Source organism: Watersipora subatra, chromosome 9 (genome assembly GCF_963576615.1).
Source record: "Watersipora subatra chromosome 9, tzWatSuba1.1, whole genome shotgun sequence".
NCBI classification, from domain to species: Eukaryota; Metazoa; Bryozoa; class Gymnolaemata; order Cheilostomatida; family Watersiporidae; genus Watersipora; species Watersipora subatra.
Genome location: NC_088716.1, coordinates 50,541,540 through 50,566,753, shown reverse-complemented (window position 1 = coordinate 50,566,753; position 25,214 = coordinate 50,541,540). Strand labels below are relative to the sequence as shown.

The following is a 25,214-nucleotide window of genomic DNA, read 5'->3' as shown; positions in this document are numbered from 1 at the left end:
TATTTTTGTTGCGAAAAGAGCATTTTGGCTAATTGTAAACCTACATCATATTCCAGCATATCTTATTCCAACAAATGATCTTTCCAAATTATTGCATTTTCTTATTTTACCTATGCCAAACGTTTATTTTGCGTCAGTTAAAGGTTTCAAGATTTTTCATGGTTTGTGTCCTCATTATTACAGGACAGTTGCAAGATTTCAACTTATTTCAACTTACATGATACGAAAAATTGCATACGATATCTAAAAAGTTTGAAAATATCATTGCTAAGCTATTTAAACAATGTTCTACCTAATATCCACTCTTAGCAGAAAAGAGTATTTTAAACACTATACTGTATGTCGAACTATTTATTTGATTCTGGCGGCTGTTGCACTTTTTTCTTTTGTTTTATAACTGTTATATGACATAATTTGAAAAACACTTTTGTTCGAAATGAAATTATTGCCAATAAAGTAATATATTAATAATAATACAGATGAGATGCATCAAGAAACACGAGCTAGAGATGACAGCGTAAACAGAATATTGCCAACGACGGATTTGTCTAGCGATCGACTAACCATGATGGTCGTTAAACACTCTTTTGTGCCTGATGGTCCGGATGAACTGCAGGTCGAGGCAGGTGAGTGCTCCATAAACCAGGCGAGTAAACAATATGTGTTACTAAGAATGATGAGAACAGGTAATAAATGGTAATAACTGCATTTCCAGTGATTTCCAAAGTTTTAGCAATGGTTACGCTGAGCTATATTTCTCATAGATGTAGGCATTTGATATGAACATTGATGTGTTTGGTTCTAAGTCTAGCATGTAGATACTTGTGTAGCACTTTTATGTCGCTTACTTTCATTGGCTCATTCTGAGAGCAGCTCAATTTTTTGTTTAGTGAAAGGTTTTTAGAAACTACATTATAAGCTCATCATCGTTTTAATTCTTATCACAACTAACAAACGTAAAGATTGTCTAAAATTACTTTGAAAAACTTCATGGGTAGAAAAATTGTCAGTATGGCTGTTCAACATGCAATCAGCGAGGTCGATATAAAACGGGGAGGTTTCGTGGCATGCACACTCAATATGTGTAGCTTCTTAGTAAACAATAGGACTCTAAACCTCCAGCCTCTGTAGTCACTTTTTAATTTTTCAAGAGCAAAAGTTCTACATAAATGTTGGATGACACATAGTGATAGGCATTCAAGTCTTATGCAGCCTCTGCAGCCACATTAAAAGATAAACTTACAAAACATTTTAGTTGGTTTTGTTGAAAAGTATCGATATTTTTTTTATCATTTGTGATTGTTTTTGATGTTTGAAGTGATCTGACTGCCGGGGTGTTTCAAGGTTAAAATAGACAAAACTTGATCTCGACTAAAATTCTCAGAAAAAATTCACTAGTTGGTCTCATTGTTACAGATGACATCACTAGTTGGTATCATTGTTACAGATGACATCACTAGTTGGTATCATTGTTACAGATGACATCTGCTGCTGCGTTCAAATTGCAGCTTTATGTATCCCTATTTTGTCTGTCTCTTTGCAATTATCAATGTCATAATCGAACTTCCGCTTGAATCTGAACATTTTTTTCCGCAATAAAATTTTGTTGATGTTGATCTTGAAACAACCTGGCAGGCAGACCACCTCAAACATCAAAGACAATCGCAAATGATAGAAAAATACTGATAATTTCTCATAAAATCTACTAAAATCTTGTGCAAGTTCATCTTTAACTACATGAACTGCAGCGACTAATCAGCGACTGTTTGTGCCTCACAGCAAAGAGAGTAAGTCTCCGAGGAGACTTACTCTCTTTGCTGTGACTAGCCCATTTGCCTTTAAAGGTTTATATGAGAAAAGGAACATTGAGAATATAAACTCCTATAAGTAAGCGATACGAAGAGAAAACTTCCACTCAGGCAAGCCACTCTCAGCTAATTATAACTCACTCGAGTCATTATAACTACTCACAAACCGTAACTTAGTTAACTAACTTGGTCAATTGGTCAATACAGATGACTGTCACCGAATTTTTCTTGTTATCGAATTTTCCGAGTTATCGTAAGTTGTACATGAGAATCTCTAGAGTGGAACTTTCCTAGAAATGGTGAGTGCTGAACTCGCACGTTTGCAGATATCAAATCATGATTTTATTGGGCCAGCTTCAATAAATTCACTGTTTATGAGGTGGGAGGCTTTCAATCTCTCAGCTTTGCTAACTGATTACTAACGTAAGATCTGCACTGACAACCACACTACATCATCACTGATGTGAGTGATGTTATTACTAATAACCCACCATAATAGTTTGCCAAAATTAATTCGGAATTCGAAAGTTTGTATTTTGGATTTGGTTAATGATATTGTTGAATTTTGTTTGGATATATTTCAGAGTTTTTAGATTTCAGAAGTATATAACCTGCTCATTGGTCTTTGAATATAAATAGTTGTTATGTACCAGTTTTGGCAGCTGCTGAGTGCAAAACAGTTTCAATTCTCCACGGCCAAGTGGCTGCAACCTCATACTACCGATGGCATTTTTACAAATTGGCGAAGATTTCAAAAGTTTCTGATACAATAGAAACTCCATTTTTACTCACATACTTGCGAGTTGAGAACATTTGAAAATTCTTTTTTCTAATGAGTTATTTTATTCAGCAATAAATGTAATATTTTAAAAGTTTTGACAAAGTCACTTTAAACAGCTATTGCTATTTTAATAATTTTATCACTGAAATAATATTCAAAAATAATATATAACCTACTCATTTGTAGTGAAATTTCGACTTTGAAAGACCTTTCTTAAATAATTAACAGACACTAGATGCAAATATCTGGGACGAACCTGACGCATAATTTTAAAAACTAATAAATGTTTAAATTTTCAATACATCAAGTCAAGAATGCTTAAATACAAAAGCACCTGAAATATTTATCTCCTTAGCGCGACGCTTTGTTTAAGGATAAATTTCAACAAACAAGACTAAAAACGCTAAACTCGGTCAATAACATCGTCTTGCAGGCTGCACAATGCCTTTCCTCAAATAGAGCATAGGGAATAAATTGAAGTGTGCGTATATCCACTGAACAGTTGGCAGAGTTGCATATTTAATGAAGAGATGACAAACGCAGCATAAGCTGATAGAGTAAAGAGCAGTAGATTATTGAATTCCAAAGAAATATCAATAAAACTGAAAGTGCTTAGCTTAATTGCTGCTAGAAATATACCTTCAGAGTCCTTGTCTTTTGCCCAACATCACGAAATGCCTTAATTTAATTTCAATCTAGCCCTGAGCGGGTGGTTAAATGTGTGTCAAGTCTTATTGATAATCAACTATCTTTTCTCGGAACAATACTGAAGGGGGGGGGGGGCATCAGACCCTCAGCGACTGTATATAAAAAATGTTCCAATTGTAAGATATAAAGCAAGAGTGACACATTCAACAGGTGCTTTTTACAGCATAGTTAAGCTTGATCAAAGACTTCAGTGTTGTAATTTTTAAGGCCTTCAGTGATGATATTGAGATGTAAGTCGCGGTACCATTAGGGCTTCCATTTTATAATGAACTTATTTTATATACAACTTAACAGTGGCACAGAAAGCATTAAACTGGTTGTTGAACATAAAGTCATAAGCGTTTGAACGCTTGCTAGAATTGGTTTTCATTGTTCCTGATGTTGACAACCAAAACAGACAGCTAATTTCTTATAGGAATACCATTCATTTCATTCTGGATTGTTTCTATTGGGGGGCTGTCACTATAGCTAAGCTGAGCTATTGTAACACAATGGCATACTGGGTAGGTCATATGCTTTCTAGCTTTAGAATAAAATTATCTTGAATGCAGAATGGATAAAAAAATAGGAGTCGTGTGCCTATGCTACTTCCTCATTGTAATCTTAGCCTGTAACTCTAGTTGTTCCCTAATGGCTAACTCAATGGGATCTAATCTTAACTGCTTGAATCAGAACTCAACTAAAAAGTTAAAAGTACTTGTTTATCTCAAGTAATTAAATAGTTCTAGAATGTTCTGTTATGTAATTGTTTCAGCTGTTTAGTGCCATAAACATCTTCATGTGATAAGGAAGTATTTTCAGTAGTTGTCTCCCTCCAAAAATCTTACTACCACAAGCAATATCAGCATAGCAACTGAAGAATAACTCGCCTATGCAATGAAATGGTATTGTTGATTAGTTCTTGATGATGGATCAAAGTTTTTTTGAGTTGCCTGTATGTAATATGACAGAGACCTGCTACAGAAAAACTAATTTATTGAAATGGTAATACTTCAAGTTTTTCGCAAATAAATTGGTTGCTCCTGCATGGTAGATAATGGGTATTGTAATCGTTCACATGGGTATCTAGTATACATTGATGCTCCACAATATTGGATGTGAGAGGCAACTGGTTATGTGGGTTTAGCAACCTGAACTTGTCAGCAAAGATGTAGGTTGCACACATTGCTGCTGACTCAGAATAAGCCAACATAATCATGGCTCTCAGTTTATATGTTAGATAGCTATTAGCTTTATTTTCACAGGTCAAGGCCGTGTAAATCACATTAGACTATGAGAGTTAAAGCAAAAAATAGTGAAGTAAATTATGTGTATTGAAAAAAGCTCATTTTGCATAACGTTGTACTATAATGTGAACTGGCAAGGTGTTGGTATCTGGTATAAAGTGTTGTGGTTTTTCTAGGAAAGTAGAAATGTAAAATGTAAAGAATGGTCAGGTAGATTGGAGATACAATTTGAGTATTTTAAACAGTAAATACATATCTTATCCGAAAAGACGTGTAACTCCTCAGCATTAAGGACATTTAGACGCCGGTTGTAACTAAAGTATAATTTCTGAAAATTATACTTTAGTTTAATTTAAAAAGTTCTAAATTATTTTTATCAGTTTGTTGGTTAGTTGGTCAATTATTTAAGAAAACATGTTCACTTCCAGCTAGTAACTCCTAAATCAGGTTAACAAGGATCTACAGTTGACAATCATGACAGGTACTTGAATGGTAGGAGAGTTGTGGTTACTTCGGCCGATTGTTTCAAAGTATACTTACAAATTATCCACAAAACAGTGACTTGATAGTTTTTCTCATGCAGGTCAAATAGTCTATGCAACTCATGAAGAAAACCAATGGGTCTATGCTCTAACAGAATCTGGAGAACATGGTTTTGTACCATCAAACTTTCTAACCAGCGTAGACAGAAAGCGGGTAAAAAAAATACAGCAGGAAAACAAATCACCGCGACACATACAACGACCCAAACACACCGAAGTTGTTGAAGAAGTTGAACGGCAAGAAGTTGACAGCGATAATGAAATAGATGGAGCGTCAACAAGCAAGTTGGCCAAAAGTCTATCCTTCGGTGAAATAGAATTGGGAGACTTTGATGTATTTGGCTACATATCTGATGCTTCCTTTACTCGTAGTGACTCTGAAAAAAGTCTGAACGGCAGCGATTACTCAGGCCTCGTAGAATCTTTTGTTAGAAAACCTGCAGGGAAATATCTCGTGCTGCACAACTTTCATGGAGAAGACGAAAATGATGCAACTATCTTTAAAGGTTCGAATATAATTCTCAAATCTAGTAACAGGTTGTTGACAAGATTTACTCAGTTTGCCAATTTTTAAAAAATTATTTTTTTCATTTGAGAAATTTTTTTTCAATATTATTATAAATATTAATAAGATAGGCAGACGTGCAAACCTGAAAATAAAATGAAACAACGTTATTCTCACTAGACTATATTTTGGGTTGTATAATACGTATGTATGTATAACTTTTAATTGGCAATGACAATCCTCAACAAAATGATGTTTTTCCTTACATGCCATTGGAGAAAAAAAAATTGAAAAGATGGGAATCAGGAATTATTGATTGAGTTGAACGAATGTGTTTGAAAAGTTAGTAATATAATAGTATTGCGGACAAGTCAAGATAGTGAATGGAAAGTTGTAGTATGAGAAAGCTCATAAACTGAAAATACGATGGTGGATGTAGTATGTTGGTGCTATGAAATAGAAATTGATGTTGGTCATATGTGCGGAAGGATAAATATAAATACTTTCCGCAGGAATTTTGAACCTGTAACACAATTGCCAAAATGAGCCAGTTTTGGATAAATTTGTAGAATAAAATAGGTACAAAATAATTGTGTACTAACTATGCTAACTATGAGACTGTTTTACCTTAGTAACAATAAAAATAAAATATGGATGATGACATCTGATTGTTTTTGAAATTCTTACAGGTGACTGCGTTACTGTGCTAAACAAAGATGACCATGACTGGTACTACATACAAGCTTCAAATGGAACTGAAGGTTTTGTACCTCGCAGTTACCTCTGGCAGGCTACATGGGCACCAGGTAACTTACAGAAGCAGCATGCTAAATTATCACATTGAATCATACCTACAATAATCTAGTTGATGAAGAGTTGCCTTCTCCGCTTTAGAAACAACCCTTCAAGAGTGGTATATTTCCAAGCACTACTCAGATTGTAGTTTTTTGACACAATAACTTGAAGCCAAGTTGCTAAAACTTAACCATTTAAAATTATTTTAAACTTTCCTTATTAGTTCTTGTTTAAACTAAATGTACTTAAAGATGCTGCTGCAGCACTAGTTCATTTAACAGGCAATATCATCATTACCACCTGTTCTTGAGTGTCAACTAGATACCTAAATCAATGTTCTATTATTTCCAGATGATGATGTCATTATATGACCGATGGCTCGAGGAAATGAATGTTTGCATAGGAAGAGCCACAGTGAAGAAAACTGTGATAAAGCGCCGCAGCATCACAGATTATTAACCATATATCCTGTTATTACAGCTGACCACAAGGTTCTGTGATAACTCATTACTAATAGCTGAATTAGCAGTCAAGTCGTCTCTATTGCTGGATAGAGTCTGAGCATGCCTAAGCTCTGATTGACATACCCTCTCACTAACACGAGGTACATAAGTAGCGAGTACCGCTAAAACCAGCCAAGAGAACAATATTAGTGAGAATGGAGTGTAACCTCAGTCAGTATTTGCAAGAACAGCAATTCAATACTAGGAATATTAATGGTTCGATATTCAAAGAGAACTGAGAAGCACTTTAGAAACTTCTGTGATATGATCAGAAAGTTCTTTCTTAACAATCAATTTGAAATAAATTAATTATGAAAACAATTGACTTTAGCAATCATGTAATCATATACTATTTTGTAATGCTTGTAACCTTTACTGAACCTCAGACCTCTTTCATATGCGATATCTTTTTTGATTGGGCACACAACTCTGATAAACAAACAGTATTATCATACCAATCTTCAATCACTGTTTAGTACTGTTATAGTAATCCTTACCCATTGAGAGTCAATCAGTGATGTGCAGAGTATAAACGGAATACTAAATGCCTAATTACAGAAGTTCTAGTCACCAACGCAAACCTACTTTACATTTTATGAGCCAGTTTCCAACATATTCTCCTTTTATTATGGCACATATATTAGACTTATATAATCCTAAATTAAAATTAACCGATGTGACCATAGCAAGCAAAATAAAGAGCCTTGTTTAACATGGCGCGTAAGTCCATATGAAATAAAAGTACGTTTTTATAAAACTGTAGATCTGGCGAGCTTTTCCACTGTGTTGTACATGCAGTCACTTGTAATAAACTGCTATTAGAAAATTCTGACAGCCTAACTTATTCTATGCTAGAGAGATGCAAGCAGACAAGTAGTAAGTTAAATTTAAATGGCTTTAGTGAATAATTAAAGGAAATAGATCATACTTACATGTAGTTACCCTACAAATCAAAAAGTGTTAAGAAAAAATGAAATTTCTTGCCTTTATTTGCTGTGTACATGCTTTATGAACTAAAAGCAAAACCTGACAAAGAGCGGAGGAGCTCCTCTATGAGCCAACAGCCAGCTAGCTAGAAATGGTGTCTCATTAAAAACAGTCAACAAAAGGCAATGAAAACCCACTGTTAAAACTTGCCAAAAATGTCATGGTTATAAAACGTGTATAAGAACCATGATCGCCTACGACCTCACAAGACATGGTACTGAAAGAGTGAGAGTGGTCTGCCATCCCTTCCTTTCAGTTTCCATTGGCTATTATACAATAAAACAAACTAAAGAGCGACTCCGTCTCATAAGACTTAAGGTTAGAATATAGCATAAAACAATAATAATTATATAGAGGGACATAGGAGACTGCAGGCACACGAGTAGGAAGGCAGAGACTTTTGCATAACAAATGAATGATGATAAATTAGAAAACATTAAAAGAACCATGAAACGGTGCTATGATGAACAAGATCTGATGCTAACTAAACTTAACTTATAGGTCTGGTGCATAGAGTTATTTTCCCCCGCAGAAGATAACTCTATGGTCTGGTGTTACATAATTCATAAACCTTGAGTTGCAGCTTTAATACAAATATATCCGAGAGAGAGGAATATAATTAGCATGAATTACAAGAGGGGAAATTATATTATCACCTAATTGCTTCAAGGGTACCTAAACAAGCGAGCCTTAAGGGTCATGTTTAGGTCTAGAGAAGGCTAAATGAATTCCAAATAATATTTACATATTAGTTTGCTTAAATCGTTTAGTTGTGAAGTTTAGCGTGATTGGAGTTATCTATCATCGCTAGTTAAACTTTACATCAATATTGTCTAGAATTTTTGTGTTTGAAAATGATTTATTCGAATTACCAAAAGCAATGGGATTAAAAATAACTGAGGCTGTTTGTTTGAATATATAAACCAGCTGATAGCAAAAAGGAATAAGACAAGATTAAGAGACTGAGATAGAAATTTTAAATAGATATATGGTATAATAATGGCAGAACTAGTACAAACAAGTCAGGAAGATGAGTGACTTCCGGAGCCTGTTGATGAGAACCTAGGCTTTTTGACAAAGGTAAATCTCAGTGTAGTGGTTGGAACAGCAATAAAATTTTAATAACAATAAGATAACATTAAGACAGAAAACAGAATCAAAAGCAATGATTAATGGCAACGCCTGATGACATTTGAACACTTATGGCAATGAAAATTACTAATACATGTACTAATATACCTAAATGTCATAAATAATAGAGAAAAAATTTTGGCATGCTCAACCAGTCTGCCTCATGAACAATTTGAACAAAAACTAGGTAGCGTAAAATGAAATCAGGAAGAGAGCCATATATCTATATATAACTAGACCAATGCCCATGTTGCATGGGTAATCAAAAAGCTTTTTCATAGAAAATTTATTTATTTTTATTTGGCTAAGTTTCTTTACCCAATGAATTTGAGAAATTTAGGCTCTAAATCTTTACAATGATAAGATCCGTGTTCGCTCTTTTGCAGCCAGTATTAGGAAAAAATATTGAGTCCTGACTTCTCACGCAATCATAATCTTCAAGCATGCCAGCCGAAGAGCGAAGTGTGCTATTTTAACCAATCGACATTAAAGATTGGCAGGTCTAATAAGTACATTAATTATTCCATAGTTTGGCCAGTTGGACGAGTAGTGTACTTTATAGTACGGCTTTCTGCAGGACTGGAGGTTCTTGGTTCAATTCCGGTGAAAGGTGAATTTTTCATGCCTATAATTTTATCGCTATAACTGGACACATGAACAGCAGATCAACAAACACTGAAATTTATATACATGTATATACATGTATTAATTAAAGTAACTTATCTGTAAACTCAAATTTTGGTTTCTTCATCACAGATCTGTTTTGGAAAACAGATTTGTAGTATAGAAAGGAACAATTCGACTTTCCAGATAACTTTTAATTCAATCAATTATTCCATTTACATGTGTATACAACTAGTGTAGAGTTCTTATACAACTAGTGTAGAGTTCTTATACAACTAGTGTAGAGTTCTTTTCTTTCTTTGAATGTTACCATATCTTATTTGTTTATGTTTAGTCGTAGAATTACTTTTGAACATAAAAGTAGGATAATCAACTATTTATAATCAATATATATGTTATATATATTATATATATGTATGTATATGTTTATATATATGCATACATATATAAATCGAGAGCTACAATAAATAAATAAAAATAATCATTAATCTTTGGTACTTTTCAATTTAGCAATTTAACCTGAGCCCAAAAGACCAAATTAGACATAAACAATGAGAACATTGACATATTTTAGCTAATAAAATAGAACATGGCGGAACATAAAAATATTATGACTTGAAGGGTTTGATTGCAAAGCACCAATAAGTAAGGAATTGTTAACATGCCAAAAATAAACATGAAGCCGAATGATATGTCAGCATGCAGCTGAAAGAAGTTAATATTCAGTTAGATGTGAGAAGTTTAGAAGATGAGTTACATTATTGATAAAATCTGAACATTTCCGTAGCTATGGTGATAGCAAACTAGCTAAACAAATTGATCAACAGCATAGAAGCTGAGCTGATGGTGAATTACAAGATGAACTAAACGCGATGCTCATACAATACTGCACTCAGTAATATATGAACTAGAGCACTCATAGAGCTTTTCTTATTTCCTGGACAATTCGAATATCCATTTCAGACTGACTAGTAGTTGCCTCCTCATTGAACTCTATTTGGTTGAGAGCTGAGATCAGGTCATCTTTCCGATGGGAGTGTTCGTGGTAGTTAGAGTTGGAAATTATTAGATGCATCAGTGACAGATAGTCTGTACGCATCTGAAACAGAGATAATATATGTTCAGATATTTCTACTATGTGTGTTGCGCTTGAATTGAAAAGCTAAATTTTCTCCAACTTGGAAGTTAGCTTAAGGGAAAAGCAGAAGCAAATACCACAAACCCTGGCGTACAAGTCGGTTTGCGTATAAGTTGAGGCTTAAAGCTTGGTTTAAAAATCCTGGTTTTGTTTGAAATGCACCTGCCGTATGAGTCGACCCCGCAACCCTGGTTCAAATCGCTAATAGTTCAGTCAACATCAGAGGCGGGCAAGCGTGGCTGAGACAATGACATTCAAAAATGCTATCAACAAAAATGCCCATGTTTTTTGGTGCCGTCAGCCAATACAACTATTAACAAAAGAACAAGATAAGACAGTTCTAGTGAAGACTACAAGGCACTTCATCACAATTGGCGAAGAACAGCACTTCACCATTGTATTGGCCTGCCTCACTAATAGAGAAAAACTGTCCTCTCTGATAAAACGCGTTTAAGAACAAAGCAATCCCGCAAGACAGAGTTTTGTTAGGAATCGTGATTCATATACAAAAAAAGGATGGATGAACGATAGCAGATGTGCTAAACGGATTACCAAAGTGTGGGCTTGTAGACAAATACGACGAAAAAGCATTAAATTCAAAAAAGCATGTTATTCCAGAAGAGAATTCTAGCGATGACAATTTGGAAGGTGAAGAATGGGACTATGTGTTTGATCTATTTTAAGGTAAGTAGGATTACTAGTATTTTAATATTTTATAAATAGATCCTTATATGTCATATCATGTAATTTTAATTAGCAATGGTTTTAGAACTTGAATTTCACTAAAATTCATGTCATGAAAAACGTCACCGCCGTATAAGTCGAGTTTGGGTTTTTGAGCTTAAAATTTGGTGTCTAATTTTCGACTTATAAGTAAAAATTTACAGCAGTTAATCTAATGAGAAATGTTAAAACTAGTGAAGAGTCACTTAATGTGTAAAAGATTAGAAACTTGCCTACGTACTACTAGAAGGAAGAGTTACCTTCTCATGTTAGACCATCTTAACTAAATAAAGTAAATTAGATGCACATGACATTCACAATATGAGCTTTAAACAATACAAAACATGGTTTTCTGTGCACATTTTTATTATCTTCACCATCCTTCTGAAATGAGGGAGTTGATTCCATGTTATGGACAGAATATATCAACAAACAATTGATGATGAAAGTCTAGTTTCTCTGATTATACCTACCACATCCTCATCGGAGAGGTTAGTGAGCTGCCTTATAACGATCTCTATGAGAACCTTTGCATCGTTTGTGTATATTAGCTGAGATGTTGTGCTTTGAGAATAGAGATCAAGTGCAAACTTCAGTACAGAATGGATTTGTTCTTCATTTGGTATTATTCTGACTGGGTCTTCTAAAGTGGATAGCAGCACAGAATCAGCTTCGAACAGAAAGCCAAAGAACTATAGTTATTGTTCTAAAAATGGTAGAAAAATGTTCAAAATGGTTTAGGTGTCGACTTGATTGAGTGGATTCCGTTGTCTAAAAGGTTAGGAAGGCTCATTAACGGTTACTTCTGCTGGGGTCAGAAAAGAGTTTTTCCATTGTTTTCAGCTGAACACCCATGTAACGAGCGGTAAGTATTGACTGTAACATGTCGTTTCAATAACAAATTCTCCGAGTGTCTAAAATCTTCATAAGGCAGAAACTCTTCTCAACCATAAACACGATGTGTATTATAATAGATTACATATACTGTAAAACCTCTATTTGAACGCCACCTTTATTTGAACGCCACCTTTATTTGAACGCCACCTTTATTTGAACGCCACCTTTATTTGAATGCCACCTTTATCCGAACGCCACCCAGGGTTGACTTGGTTTAAACCAGCTGAAAAAGCCGTTTCTTTTTCCGAATTTTTCATTTTTTTTGGTGAAAAACCTAATATTTTAAGCTCCTAGTGGTTCATGTGCGGTAGAAATGCAATTATATGTAATTATCAGCTGTGGAAATCTATTTAGGACACAGTAGTAAATTGATGGCAGAGCTCAAGTTGAAACTACATGAAATCCTAGCACAACAATGACTTGGTGAATTTCATTTTCACTAGACTTTATCAAGTGATATGATGATCTCTTTACTGATGAAATATAAAAACCATGTGAAATATACTAATCCAATCATCGTCTCTAATAATGAATGAATAGTTTTTCAAGTCTGGCCAGTGAGAAAGGATTACTTATAATTAGAAATTAAAACAATAAAATCCTTTTAGGCAAAAGCTTTCTGTTTGCAAACTAATATTTCATTTAGTGGGCACAAACCAAAGTAGTTGAATTGTTAGAATTCAGTTTATCATTTTGTGTTTTGAAAAGTTAAAGTTGTGCCTCACACTTCCAACATGCCTCGCAAACAGGATCCCGCTTGGCAGTTTTTCACTCAAACTGCAAAAGGCAAAGGTTTCAAGGCAAAATGTAATGGGTGTGCTGTCCTAATGCAAGGTCACGCAGATAGGTTTAAAGCTCACGTAGCAAAATGTCAAGCTGAAAACACCAATTTAGACAGTGATGCTAGTATTCAGGTGATAGAAGTTGAGCCATCTGCCACTGCTCCATACACTAGTGATGCATCTGCATTATGCTCTGCTTTACACTACCACACGACTAATCACTTGGATTGAAATTCCTACTTATACATAGAGCTGTATGTAAAATATTCACTTTATGATAAGATTTCTGCTCTGTATTTCATCAATCATGTTTGATTAAAGACTCATTCTGAAATTTTTCAGAATGAGTCTGTTCATTTTTCATGTTTTCTCTCTTTTTCCCATAAAAACTCCCACAGTACCATCTTTAACAGATGATTCCCCATATGTATGTTCAATACTCAATCATGCAACTATAGTAAGTGATGTTAATTAGACTTAAAATTGCAAAAACCTTGGTAAAATTATAAAAACCGGTTTAAACCATAAAAACCGGTTTAAACCATAAAAACCGGTTTAAACCAAAAAAATCTGGTTTTTTCATAAAAACCGTGGTTTTTTCCAACCCTGACGCCACCTTTATTTGAAAGGCACCTTTATTTGAATGCCACCTTTATTTGAGCGCCACTATAGAACAAGGATTAAAAATACAAAACCACCTTTTAAATGAATGCCACCTCTATTTGTCCACCACTTTTACATTCTTTGACCTTTATGAACCCATGATAGAAATTGATAAGTAAAAAAGTGTCCACAAAATAGTAGGCCTATTAATAAATACTCGGTTACGTAAATGATAATTAATTTTTTCATTGTGGCTGCAGTGGTGTACGGTGTACCTGAGAAGATCGATAGTCACAATAATCAGAACTAAACTCTGATTTGAAGTCACTCAGGCCTAAATCATATCCAATGTTTTTAGATTAGTACATGATGTGGTTTGCAATCTTACCTGAAGACTTTAAGCGTTTTGATGAACGATGACAATACTTTCAGGAACTCTATCGAACGATTTTTATATATGAGTCAGTTTTTGCCTCAAAAAATCGATACGACTTGTTCGTTGGTAGGCCATAAATGATTGTGATGCAAATGAAGAGTTTTATAATATTAATTATAAATTTTCCGTTTATTTTGAGTCATGAAATGATGAAAAACATGTGCTTGATGGATATGATACTACTGTAAATGTTTTTACAAGCTTTTTTTAAATCGTACGGACTTTTATAGTTTTAGCCCAAATAATGGTGAAGTACTGTTTTTTCTGTTTGATGACATTTGCTGTGGGTTGCCTGACTTTTTTACTAGTGTTCCACCAAATATCATTGTATTATGAGCACATTTTGATATATTTAATAAAAGTTTAAAAACTTCAGATCGTAGGACAAATTGTCCAGGGTTACAGTACTGACAAGCATTGACAAATATGGCCAGGGTTCAAAGGGTTAAAAATGTCATGTCCGTTTTCTAACTTCAAAGCTTTACAGTTGTTTCTTTAAAACTTTAAAAGCGACACCATCCATATAATTAATAACTGTACCACGCTAATACTTTGTAATTAAAACTGTTTTTTTAACTCGGTCTGATACTTCAATGTATAAGAAAAACAGTTTAGTAAAAATACTGAGGCTGATGGCATTAATGTTGATTTACCCGAATATGAGTGTAAAATATAGGCGACATTAGCATTGCTTCAATCGTAAAAGGGTTAAACTTATCTTTTTAAAATTCTGACCAACTAGTCAAAAATACAGCACCACTCTGTATTTGAACGCCCCCTCTAATTAAACGCCACTATAGAGGAAAGGTTGAGAAATAGAGCGCCATGGCGTTCAAACAGAGGTTTCATGGTAGCTTATTTTAACAAATAACAGAAGAATACGTATATCGCAACAATATATCACAAGGTTAGAAGCAGTCATCTATGTTGGCTATTAAAATCCATTAGGCAGGTGACTAAACATTATCAACTAGCTTCTCATTAGATAATGACTGAATAATTCTTTTTTGTTTCAAACCCACCTCGCATGTTGACTTATTCTTTTTAGCATTAGACAAAACTACAATAAGTTGTCAATAATGGTTGAACTTCATTATTGTTTAACAGACAGTAAGACGCAAATGGGGTTAGAACTGGGAGGCTCACCGCCTGAGTTGAAGAGTTTGACAAACTTTTGAGTAAGCACAGCAGAGTCATGTCTGGAAGAAAGCTGCTGAAGAACAATGTTGCTGTCGGGATCGCTGAAGTGCTGGTTGAAAGAAAGCAACAGCTCAAAGCAAACGTCAGTCATCCGAGAGTCAGCGCTTGTCTCAACTTTATCAAGTAAGAAATCAATGAAGGAGCTCGACAGTAGCGCTGTAAGCAAACATTTTTACTATGCAACAAATCATGGATGAAAAACTAAAGGCTAGCCAATGTAAAAGCAGTCTGGTAAGGTGTGTACCATGATCAATACTGAGATCTCTGGGTTAATCTGATTGAATAGTGAGGTCTTATCAGCAAAGCTGACACCCGTACCACCATACGGTGTTACGGGTGTCAGCTTTGCTACCCCCTTTGTACATTTTGGTACGGGTGCCAGCATTGCTAGATAGCAAAGAGAGACAGAAACCAGGGTAACTTGTCAATGTCCTAAAGCCAATCTAAAAACCAAAATGTACAGACTACTCTCTGTTAGCAGTAACACGATACATTGAGCTCAGATCTTGACAACAAAAATATTTGAACTACCATTGCCGGGACAAGCCTGAACTTATGACGAGTTCTCAAAGCTGAAGTGGTATTACACCTCCGTTGTAAATATCCATCAACACATTTGGTACAATTATTGGAACAACAGATGAATAATGAATGACAACGATCTATAGAAATATTAATAAGAAAATAAGAACTCATGATAAAAGTAGGTATGATCTCCGACTTACTATTATGCTGAACAGGAATAGGTTCACCAGTAGAGAAAAGCATACTCAACACTACAGCTGAATACATGAGCCTTTGGTCATCTGTGAAACATAATAATCTATCTCTAACAACTATTCATGCTATATTATCACAAGTCCAGAGAAACAGGAAACACAGAGAACTATTATAGTTCTCTGTGTTAATAGAGAATGTGTCACTCTATAATAGAGTGATGTGAAGTTTGACTATTGATTCGGTATGTGAAACAACCATAATAAACATGACACAACCATAACAAACATGGTTTTCTGGTCTTTCTAAATTTTGTTTTCGTTGCCCCTGGCGACAAGCGTTTACAGATTCTCATTGTATATCGAACTTCTCTTCCCTAAGCTATGCTTCACAAGACTAGCCAGAGAAATACAAATCTATGGTTGGGTAAAATAGATTTATAGAAGACATGATTGAAAGATATTTTGTTTAAAGCTCTTTATTCATCCATATGCACATTGGAAAATTCAAAAAAAAAGAGACGATGGTAGCTAGCCATCCCTGAAGGTTGGCTACGATCTGCGATAGTTGTATTTATAACTGTTAAAATGTTTACGAATTACATTTTCAGCCTCCTCCGGATTCACAGAAAAGTGACAATGTATGACACATGCTACTCTTTATGTAGCTCAAAGTATGATGAAATTGAGTAAAACATATAAAACAGCCGTAACTGCCATAACTGATAGAAGTTTGGCTTCCACAATACATACAGACAGGCTAGATTACATTTCTTTACTAATCATCCAACCTTGCTCTATCCTAAAATGCTTTTCCATGGGAACCAAAGTTTTAGGCTGTAAAGACTGATCGCCACTGCACAACTTCCTCTTGTGTAAGCTTTCATGTATTCACAGTGAGTTAAAACGCATGATGATTAAAACGATGATGAGAATAACATTTGAAAATTACAACTTCTGCTGTACACAATAACAACTAGCTAAATATAAGGCGACGACCTTACCAGCGGAGAAGTATAAAATTTAGGAGAACACCAATTTTGGTCAGGAACACTAGTTAACCGCTTAGTGTAACTAGTTTAAGGTAGACAAGCAGCCCTATAAATTACAGACAGGCACCCGACAGACGAAGCTAATCCAATCTATTTTTGTATACCAAAACTGTCATATGCTGGCACAAATATTCTTAGATGAATGTACTGTATTTTATTCAATCGTTTCAGAACTAAAAAACACATAAAATACTAAACAAAACTGAACATATGTAGCATTAAAACAAGTAGATTATATGCAGCTATAGAAACTGCTACACACAGAAATGTAAATTGTATGTAAAGCTAAATTAATAAAAGTAATAATCGGTAACGATGAGGTTTTCATTGTTACTTTATCTTAGAGAAATATGAATGCAATTGCAGACTCGGAATGGCATAGTTTAGGTGGAGGTGAGAGAAGTGACACAGCTTAGTCTCACTCATGCTACATATAGTTTAACTTAGCCTATATACTTCTTATTTTGAACTTCTACAAGCTGTGTTCATTTTTATTAACAGGACTGTAATTTATCAACAGAACTGTAATTTGCCGAGAATGACATATGTGTTGGAATTCACTCTTAAGTAAAAAAAAACATACATATCTTAACAATTTGCATGTAGATGTGATTGATAATAAGTCCAAGACTCTACCACTTCTAATAAACTAAAAGCAGTGCAATAAACATGAGAGAGTTAACAAGTCGTACAAAGCAGACGTACCGATCTGTTGCAACAAACCTGCGGTAGACATCAGATCCCGAACTAACTCAAGTGTGAGAACAGAGCACAGCAGGTTGGTTATGAGTAGAGAAGACATGGTGCAGAGAGCACCGAATATTTGTAACATAATAGTTCGTAGGCTGGCGCGTGTTTCCAGTTGATAATACACAACCAAACCCTGCACTTGGTCAAGGTTGTCTAGTATACCCTTCAGAAGCACGTCTCTGTTACCCATTGTCTGCAAGTATAATACAGAGGAAACTTTCAAAGTATGGGTTGACAGCATCGCCACATCGACTATGACAAAGAGATAATAGAGTCTTTGGCAAAAATGTATGTTTTGCTATAAGGCAAGGCAGAAAAGTCAATGAAAACTCGCTATACATGTATATATAAACACAAATAGCTTTCAGCAAAAAATGATATTTCAATACAGTGCAAAAAAGTCACACAACTTCCATGAAAATAAAAATCACAGATTACATTGACAATAAATATAAGGTAGAACACAGATGGTTAAATTTAAAATCTACCTTGCAAAGTTGCTACCTTTCTAGAGTTAATATTGAAGTCTTTCATCTTCCAAAACACTTTGCAATAAGATGAAACTTGTTTGAGTTTGAGAAAGAGTTTGTTTAAATGATGTCCTAAGACCTTTCGCAAGTAGGAAGTCACTACGGGTATGTTGAATACTCATTGTCACCCTAGTGATGACATTCCCATTTGCTAGAGCATTAATAGCCTGAGAACTAGGAATGTTCATAATAGACGGAGACTAGCAATGATGCAGATAGCGCATAACCCATTAATGTTACCAGAAACCTGGACTTGACTCATAACGTGTCAGTCTATCTACTTGTTTTGTCCGAATGACTGACAAGTTGATTATTAAAACAGACAGTTTGACAACTTCTTCATTTAAGCGCAATTGCAGTGATTGGTTTCAGTAATGAAAGCTGCCCCATAAAACTGCCTACATATCAAACACGCAACGCAAGTTATCCTAGAAATGCTATTCACTACAAAAAAGCTGCAGGTGAAACCAACCAAAATCTCTAACAGTTTGGAGAGTTTGCCGGATATGTAAAACTCATCTTCATGCAGGGGCCAACTTCTCTGCTGTGAGTCGTCCTTACATTCAGCAATCATATCAAAGATGGCCGTCATCTCCAACTGATCATTGCTGAGCTCGGCATCCGAATGGTCAGATGAGGGACCCTAGTGGTATTTTACCAGTCAACAATGTTACAAACAACAGAGAAAATGTGCAAGAGTTGTTACTACAAGAGTTGTTAAGTGACCCCGTAGTTGTAAAACAGTTAGTGGCCTCAAACATGTTCGTGGCCACTAGGTGGCTGTGTATGCAAGAGGCTGCTTACAAAAACAAAATGTAAAAAGAGTGGATAAAAGTGAAGGTGAAACCAATAGGAGCAAAGCTGACAAAAGATAGTAAAATTAAAATAATTATATTATAATTAGAACTAAGTTTAGGGTAAAATTAAAACTCATTTCGAGTGTACATAGTATACTTAATTTATTTAAGTTAAATTTAAAGTTTATGTTATGTTACATAGCATCACAAAAGTGTACCAAACATGTTTTCATCAAATCTTTTTCACTCCGCCATTAGGATTGAATGAATTGGTGGAATGAATTAAAGATAATCGCTTTGTTTTTTATTAGTAGTTGTTTCAATTCAAAAAAACATTGCCTTCTTCCATTGCTCACCACTACTACCACTCACACTAATATTTTTGAGGTCCATTATTTTAAAATTAAAAAAGTAAAAATAAGTATTACTTGAATAGCTAAATTATGCAAAAGAGAATTGCAAGCTTATCGACCGGTTTACGATGTTTAGGAAACCACACACGCCATATGTAAAAGTCGTTTTGTATGGAGACAAATGTTCGCATAAATTTTAGATCATATCTTACACAATTGACATATTGAGGCAATCATAAGTTAAGGTTTGACTGCAAACAAAAAGTTGACCAAAAATTTTGTACCTCTGAGACAGCCTTGCGAATATCCTCTAGTTGAATGTAAGGAACTTCCTGACTGATGAGGGTCTCGAGAACTGCTGCCACACCAACTTTACACATATCGTATGACAGGTTTGAACTGGTGCGCAGTACCTCTATTAGCTGTCTTGCCAGCACATCTGATGATCTGCAGACGAAACGAGTCTGTCCATGAGTAGGTTAGAGCAAGCAATTGATCAAGTTTTTGCAATGGTAGTTATTGGCTTTTTTTAAAGCACCATTTTGAAATACAAGTCAAAACAAATGTAAACTAGTTAGTATGACAAATTCATGGTCGGTAGTAGGATTACTTATTGTCCTTCAAGTATATAATATGCCTCGAAACTTACATGTGAAATGCTCTGGACGCATATATCCCATCACCAGTAGCCTTTTCGAGTGTTTTTTCAAAGTTTCTATCGGGCGTTTGATTAATCTGTGTAGACTGATCCTCTCCAGACAGATCTTTATGAGACGAATGTTTACAATTCTCAGCATATTCTGTAGAGGTCTTTGATGTGTTGGACAATGAAATAGATGGTTGTTCTAAATTATTATTAGCCTGAGGATGATCAACTGGAAGTTTTCCCTCATAGGCTCCGGTCTGACTCGTTTGACTTGAGGCTACTTTTGTAGGATTACCGATCGGCTCTGGTTGGCTAATGATTTGTTCCTTATGACTAAGATTTTGCTCTGCATGACTAGAGTGTTGTTTTGTCCTACTAGTGATGAGTGCAGCATTATGAGAAAGGTTTGGAGTAGCAGGAGAACTTTCTACTATTTGGCTGCTAGCCTTATCAGCAACACTGGAGTGAACAACGCTGTCCCCGTTTGTTTCTAGCTGAAGCCGGATAAGAAAGTCATTGTAATATTTATCAAGGTAATTTCTATGGGTAGTCAATACTCTGCAAATATCAATACAACAGGTCATTAGCTATTAAAATTTATTACATATAACACATAAAATATTTAAATTGTGTACACCACACAAGTTTAAAAAGGTTGAATACCCGCTGTGATTTTTCAGACAAATTGTGGCAGAATAAATCTGTCATTAGCGTTACCTACTCTCTATAGTAAACACACCATTCACAAGAATTCCTCCGTGTATCAGTTTATTGACCACCACCACTAGCGGGGCAGTAGCGGTAGTCAATGAACATGATTCTCATTTTACTACATGATAGTGGTAATATAACATGATTCTCACTCCGAGTTTAGCAGTCTTGCTTGTCAATGAAATCTCAAAATCAAAGTACAGTAGAACCTCGACTTATGAAACTAATTTATTTTGGAAGCCATTTTGTAAGTAAAAAATCTTGCAAGTATACACCCATTTTATCATATAAGTGAACTAATCTATTCCAGGTCGCCGCAAAACTTGAATATAAAATTTGGATAAATTATAAATATATGTAGTGGTGAAAATCTTTAAAAAATATATGTTAGAATCACATTACTACATAATATAAAGGAAAGAGTACGCATGGAAAAAAATAAATTACAAATAAAAATTACAATTGGTAGGTTTGTCAACCTTTGGTGTTGGCCGTCTAAATCAGAGTAAGTGAAAACTGCAGATGTGTTAAGACGACGTTCAGAAAAAGTCGGGGTTACATTAAAGGACTGGTTTTGTTTGTTCAAAACAATGTTTTTAAGAACCTACACGAAAAGATTTATTTACGTCGGCACAAAATGAAAATCTACGCCATCGTAATAAACACACAGAACTTGGATTCCTAATGAAAAGAGTTGTCATACTTGTCTGTGACAAATGATAATTCTAAATTGTACAGCGAACACAACGTTGATCATTTACTGACTTTTGCTAGCAAATTAATTGAATGAGACACATTGTAGAGCGTACCTATGGATTTGGCCAAAATGCAAAACAAATGGGTCAAAATACAAAGTGCCTTTCGTATCTAGAAATATGTTTTCTAAGTCAAAGCCAAATTTCTACCAAAATACTTGAAAATTTAGTATATAGAGTCTTTCGTAAGTAAAGGTTCTACTGTATTTGTTAAAGATTCGAGATTTATTATGAACTTTTCAGTAAAATATGATGAACAGATAACCCTTGTCAATGCATATCAGCAAAATCCTGTATGCAAAATCTCACCCAAACTCATGACCATGAACACTGATCTCCAAAAAAAGCCATCACTTGATATTATTACAGTTAAAGGTTGACTTGCAACAAAATTCACATTACAGTTATTTGATATGAAAAGATTCACCATGTCTTACTCTGTTGTGTTGTAGGTGCAAAATATGTGGGAATGTGATTACAAGCTTTAAAAAGCTAAAAAACGAACAGAAAATCGAGACCACCGTAGTTTGGATTCTCTTTGCAAAACAACTCAAATGTGACGTAGTTGTGGGAGATGGTTTCTGTTTACACTTTCATGCAACCTTATTCGTCGAAATATTTTCACAAATATACTTCACGCATTCAATAAAACCATGTCTATTGTTCTTACGAGTCTATTTTATCGTCATTGTAATGCTGTCACTTTTAGCACTGATATCTTATAACTTACCATAAAAATTCGTTTAACTTTTTAGCCTTAGCTTGAAGGAGTACATATCATTGTCTGATAATCATGACGAGCCTGTTGGTCACTTGTGATAATCGAAAAGTGCTGCAGAAATTATTTGCGAAGTAATGGGTCACATGATCAGATTACGACTTGCCGATTAGACCAAACCGAAACAAAACTGTAAAGTAGCGAGCATCTATATTTGATACGGGGTTTTCGGTAAAACCCGAAGTGTTTGTCATAAACTAGTGCTACGATAAGTTTTATATTGAGCTTTTTATTGCCCTTTCAATTCACGTGAGAACATCATGTGACAAGACGATAACCAAACTTCATGACTACGTCAGGGAAATAAAGAGATTCCAATCTACGGCGGCTTTTCGTTTTTGAGCTTTTAAGAGCTTGTAATCCCATTTCCACATATTTGGCACCTACAACACAACAGAGTAAGACATGGTAAATCTTTTGATACCAAATAACTGTAATGTGAATTTTGTTGCAAGTCAACCTTTAAGAGCAGCAGACATTGCATTAACCATGGCTAACCTACACAACATTACCTGAGTTTTTCTAGTTGTACATCTCCATATTTGTAAGCCATAGATTGATTTGCTCTTGCTATTCCAGTGTCAAGAAACTGCATTACAAAGCTGCTTTCTACCTGGTTGCAGTAAAAAGAAAACTGATCACAGATTAAATCTAGGGAATTCAACTGAGCCACTCTAATATAAGTATGATGATTAGTACTCTAATATATGATAAGCGATACCTACCTAAAGCAAAATGAATATGTTCATGGAATGGTGATAGAATTTAAAGCGATAGCAGTTATGGCTAAAAAAGGTTGGCTGAAAACATATTGAATCAAAATATTAACTAGAAAATAATGATTAGGTGACCGCTGACTAGAAAGAGTATTACTTCACTTTTGAGACATAGCCTGTGAAGTTTATTGAAATAGCTTACAGAGTCACAAAGGCATAAGTAGTTTTTAGGAAGGTATCCAACATCACCCGCAGCATTGGCAGCCTGAAGCCATAAACCACTTTTGTCTGAAGCTATGGCACAAAATAGCTCATCTTGCTTGGCCTCAAGCGTGCCTGTAATTACATTGGGCAACTAAAAAATAATTATATTTGTACATTTAAGAGTGTATAATGCTATATTGATAACATGTATAATACTATGGACTACAGGTTGTCACCTTAAAATTCATAACTTCCATACACTTCATATTACCTTTTAACCCAAATGAACCATTCTGTATGCTAAAATGTGATTACTAGGCACTGATGGTGGGAAGCAGATATTTTCCTAACTTTTACAAAAAATCTCTCACTCTGAAGCTCAAAAATGAAGCAACTGTTAGATTGGTTCTAAAAAAAGGTTTTGATACATATAATTTACCGTAAAACATAGACTAGTTAAATGCAGCGATTTTTATAACATACCTGAATCATGACTTTTAAAAGGGTACACTGCTTTAAACATGATTCGGAGAGTTTATCCTCTCAAACTGTAGACTCCTGTCAATAAATCACAATTAATATTAGCTATATGTTTTTGTACCTAAAATTTGTAAAATATTTCCAAATCACTAGTGAGTGATTTTGGATTTGATTTGGTGCACCAGGCAACTGATTTGATATGTTAGATATTAATTGACAAGTGACTTGATTTTAATCAAATCTGTTTGTAATTGATTGCATTTAAAAAATTGCTTTGATTACAGTTCTTGGACTAGTAGAGGAGCAATCGCAGAAGATCATGTGAAGCACAACGTAGAGTTACCTAAGAACTGCAGTACGCTTACTCATATAGCACACTATAACATTAATTTGGCTAAACAATGTTCAACATTGTTTAAAAAAATGGTAGCATACAACTCCCAATAAAGCTCCCAAACACTCGCTTCGCTCGTGTTTGGTCGTGGGATAAATGTAAAATTCAAGAAAAATTCACAAACATGACATTCATATATCCAGAAAAAAAACTAGATACATTTGCTACAACAATCGATTTGAAAAGCATCTTAGATAGGTGTCATTTTTAAAATTAGTAGTAAAAAACCAATGTATCACTAATTACCTGTATTAAAATATTTATAGCAATTCCAAGCTTGCTTCTTGAATTATTCTAACAATCCTCTAAAGTTAGCTTTGGAGGCACATATAATGATGCTCTATGGTATGCTTACTGAGTGCATAAGATAGGTTTCGGCTGGAAGCTGTATAACAAGCCTTAGATAGTTTGTTATACTTGAGTAGTAGACGGGGTATCCTCCTACTGACGACGCACAGTGGACATATTTTTTGTTATAAATAGCAAGCCCAGTCTTATCAATAGTGAGATCATGAAGGTGAAGGCTATCGCAGTAATACCGCGGTATGGGATTTCCATACGTTCGTGAGAAACATTTGTATGTAAGGAGTTGTCTACTCTATTGCTGAACAGACAACTCACTATGCAACGGTTAATTGGGTACGCTCTTTTGGAGCTAAATGTACTGTTTTTCAATACGAGGTTAGGCCCTACACTTGCATTTATAACCCGAAAAGTTAGACTATGCCAACATTTTGTGGCTCTTAATTTGAAATGTCATGTTTAGATCTTCAATCTTTCCATAGTAGGCTTTGATTAAAAAGATCAAAATGTCAAGGTTTATGCGATGAGAACAACACATTATATCTATTCCCTTTGCTGTTTCATATTACAGTATTAAATATTTACTTAGTTTTGGTACTTAGTTTATTTACTTACAAAGCTGGTCGAAATGACCACCAAA

General features: G+C 34.8%; 2 protein-coding genes across 4 annotated transcripts; one reads left to right on the top strand and one right to left on the bottom strand.

Moving 5' to 3' along the window:
* The first annotated feature begins 484 nt into the window (after window positions 1-484).
* Window positions 485-6,803, top strand: LOC137405178 (SH3 domain-containing protein Dlish-like). Its single transcript, XM_068091406.1, has 4 exons — window positions 485-626; window positions 5,107-5,571; window positions 6,260-6,376; window positions 6,717-6,803. The coding sequence occupies exons 1-4, from the start codon at window positions 485-487 to the stop codon at window positions 6,734-6,736; spliced, it is 744 nt and encodes a 247-aa protein (XP_067947507.1). The 3' UTR covers window positions 6,737-6,803.
* Window positions 6,804-10,072: 3,269 nt separating this feature from the next.
* LOC137404271 (NCK-interacting protein with SH3 domain-like) lies at window positions 10,073-24,615 on the bottom strand. 3 transcript variants are annotated; one of them, XM_068090450.1, is made up of 12 exons: window positions 24,518-24,615; window positions 23,881-23,955; window positions 23,396-23,529; window positions 22,990-23,090; window positions 20,237-20,791; window positions 19,872-20,034; window positions 18,910-19,080; window positions 17,863-18,100; window positions 16,115-16,195; window positions 15,336-15,545; window positions 11,945-12,114; window positions 10,073-10,709 (listed from the first exon to the last, which is right to left on the bottom strand). In XM_068090450.1, exons 2-12 carry the CDS (start codon window positions 23,918-23,920, stop codon window positions 10,527-10,529), a joined length of 2,046 nt encoding a protein of 681 aa, XP_067946551.1. In that variant the 5' UTR covers window positions 23,921-23,955; window positions 24,518-24,615; the 3' UTR covers window positions 10,073-10,526. The 3 variants fall into 3 exon arrangements, with proteins under 3 accessions (XP_067946551.1, XP_067946552.1, XP_067946553.1); XM_068090451.1 differs by having other exon boundaries at window positions 11,945-12,111; XM_068090452.1 differs by having other exon boundaries at window positions 17,881-18,100.
* Between the last annotated feature and the right edge of the window lie 599 nt (window positions 24,616-25,214).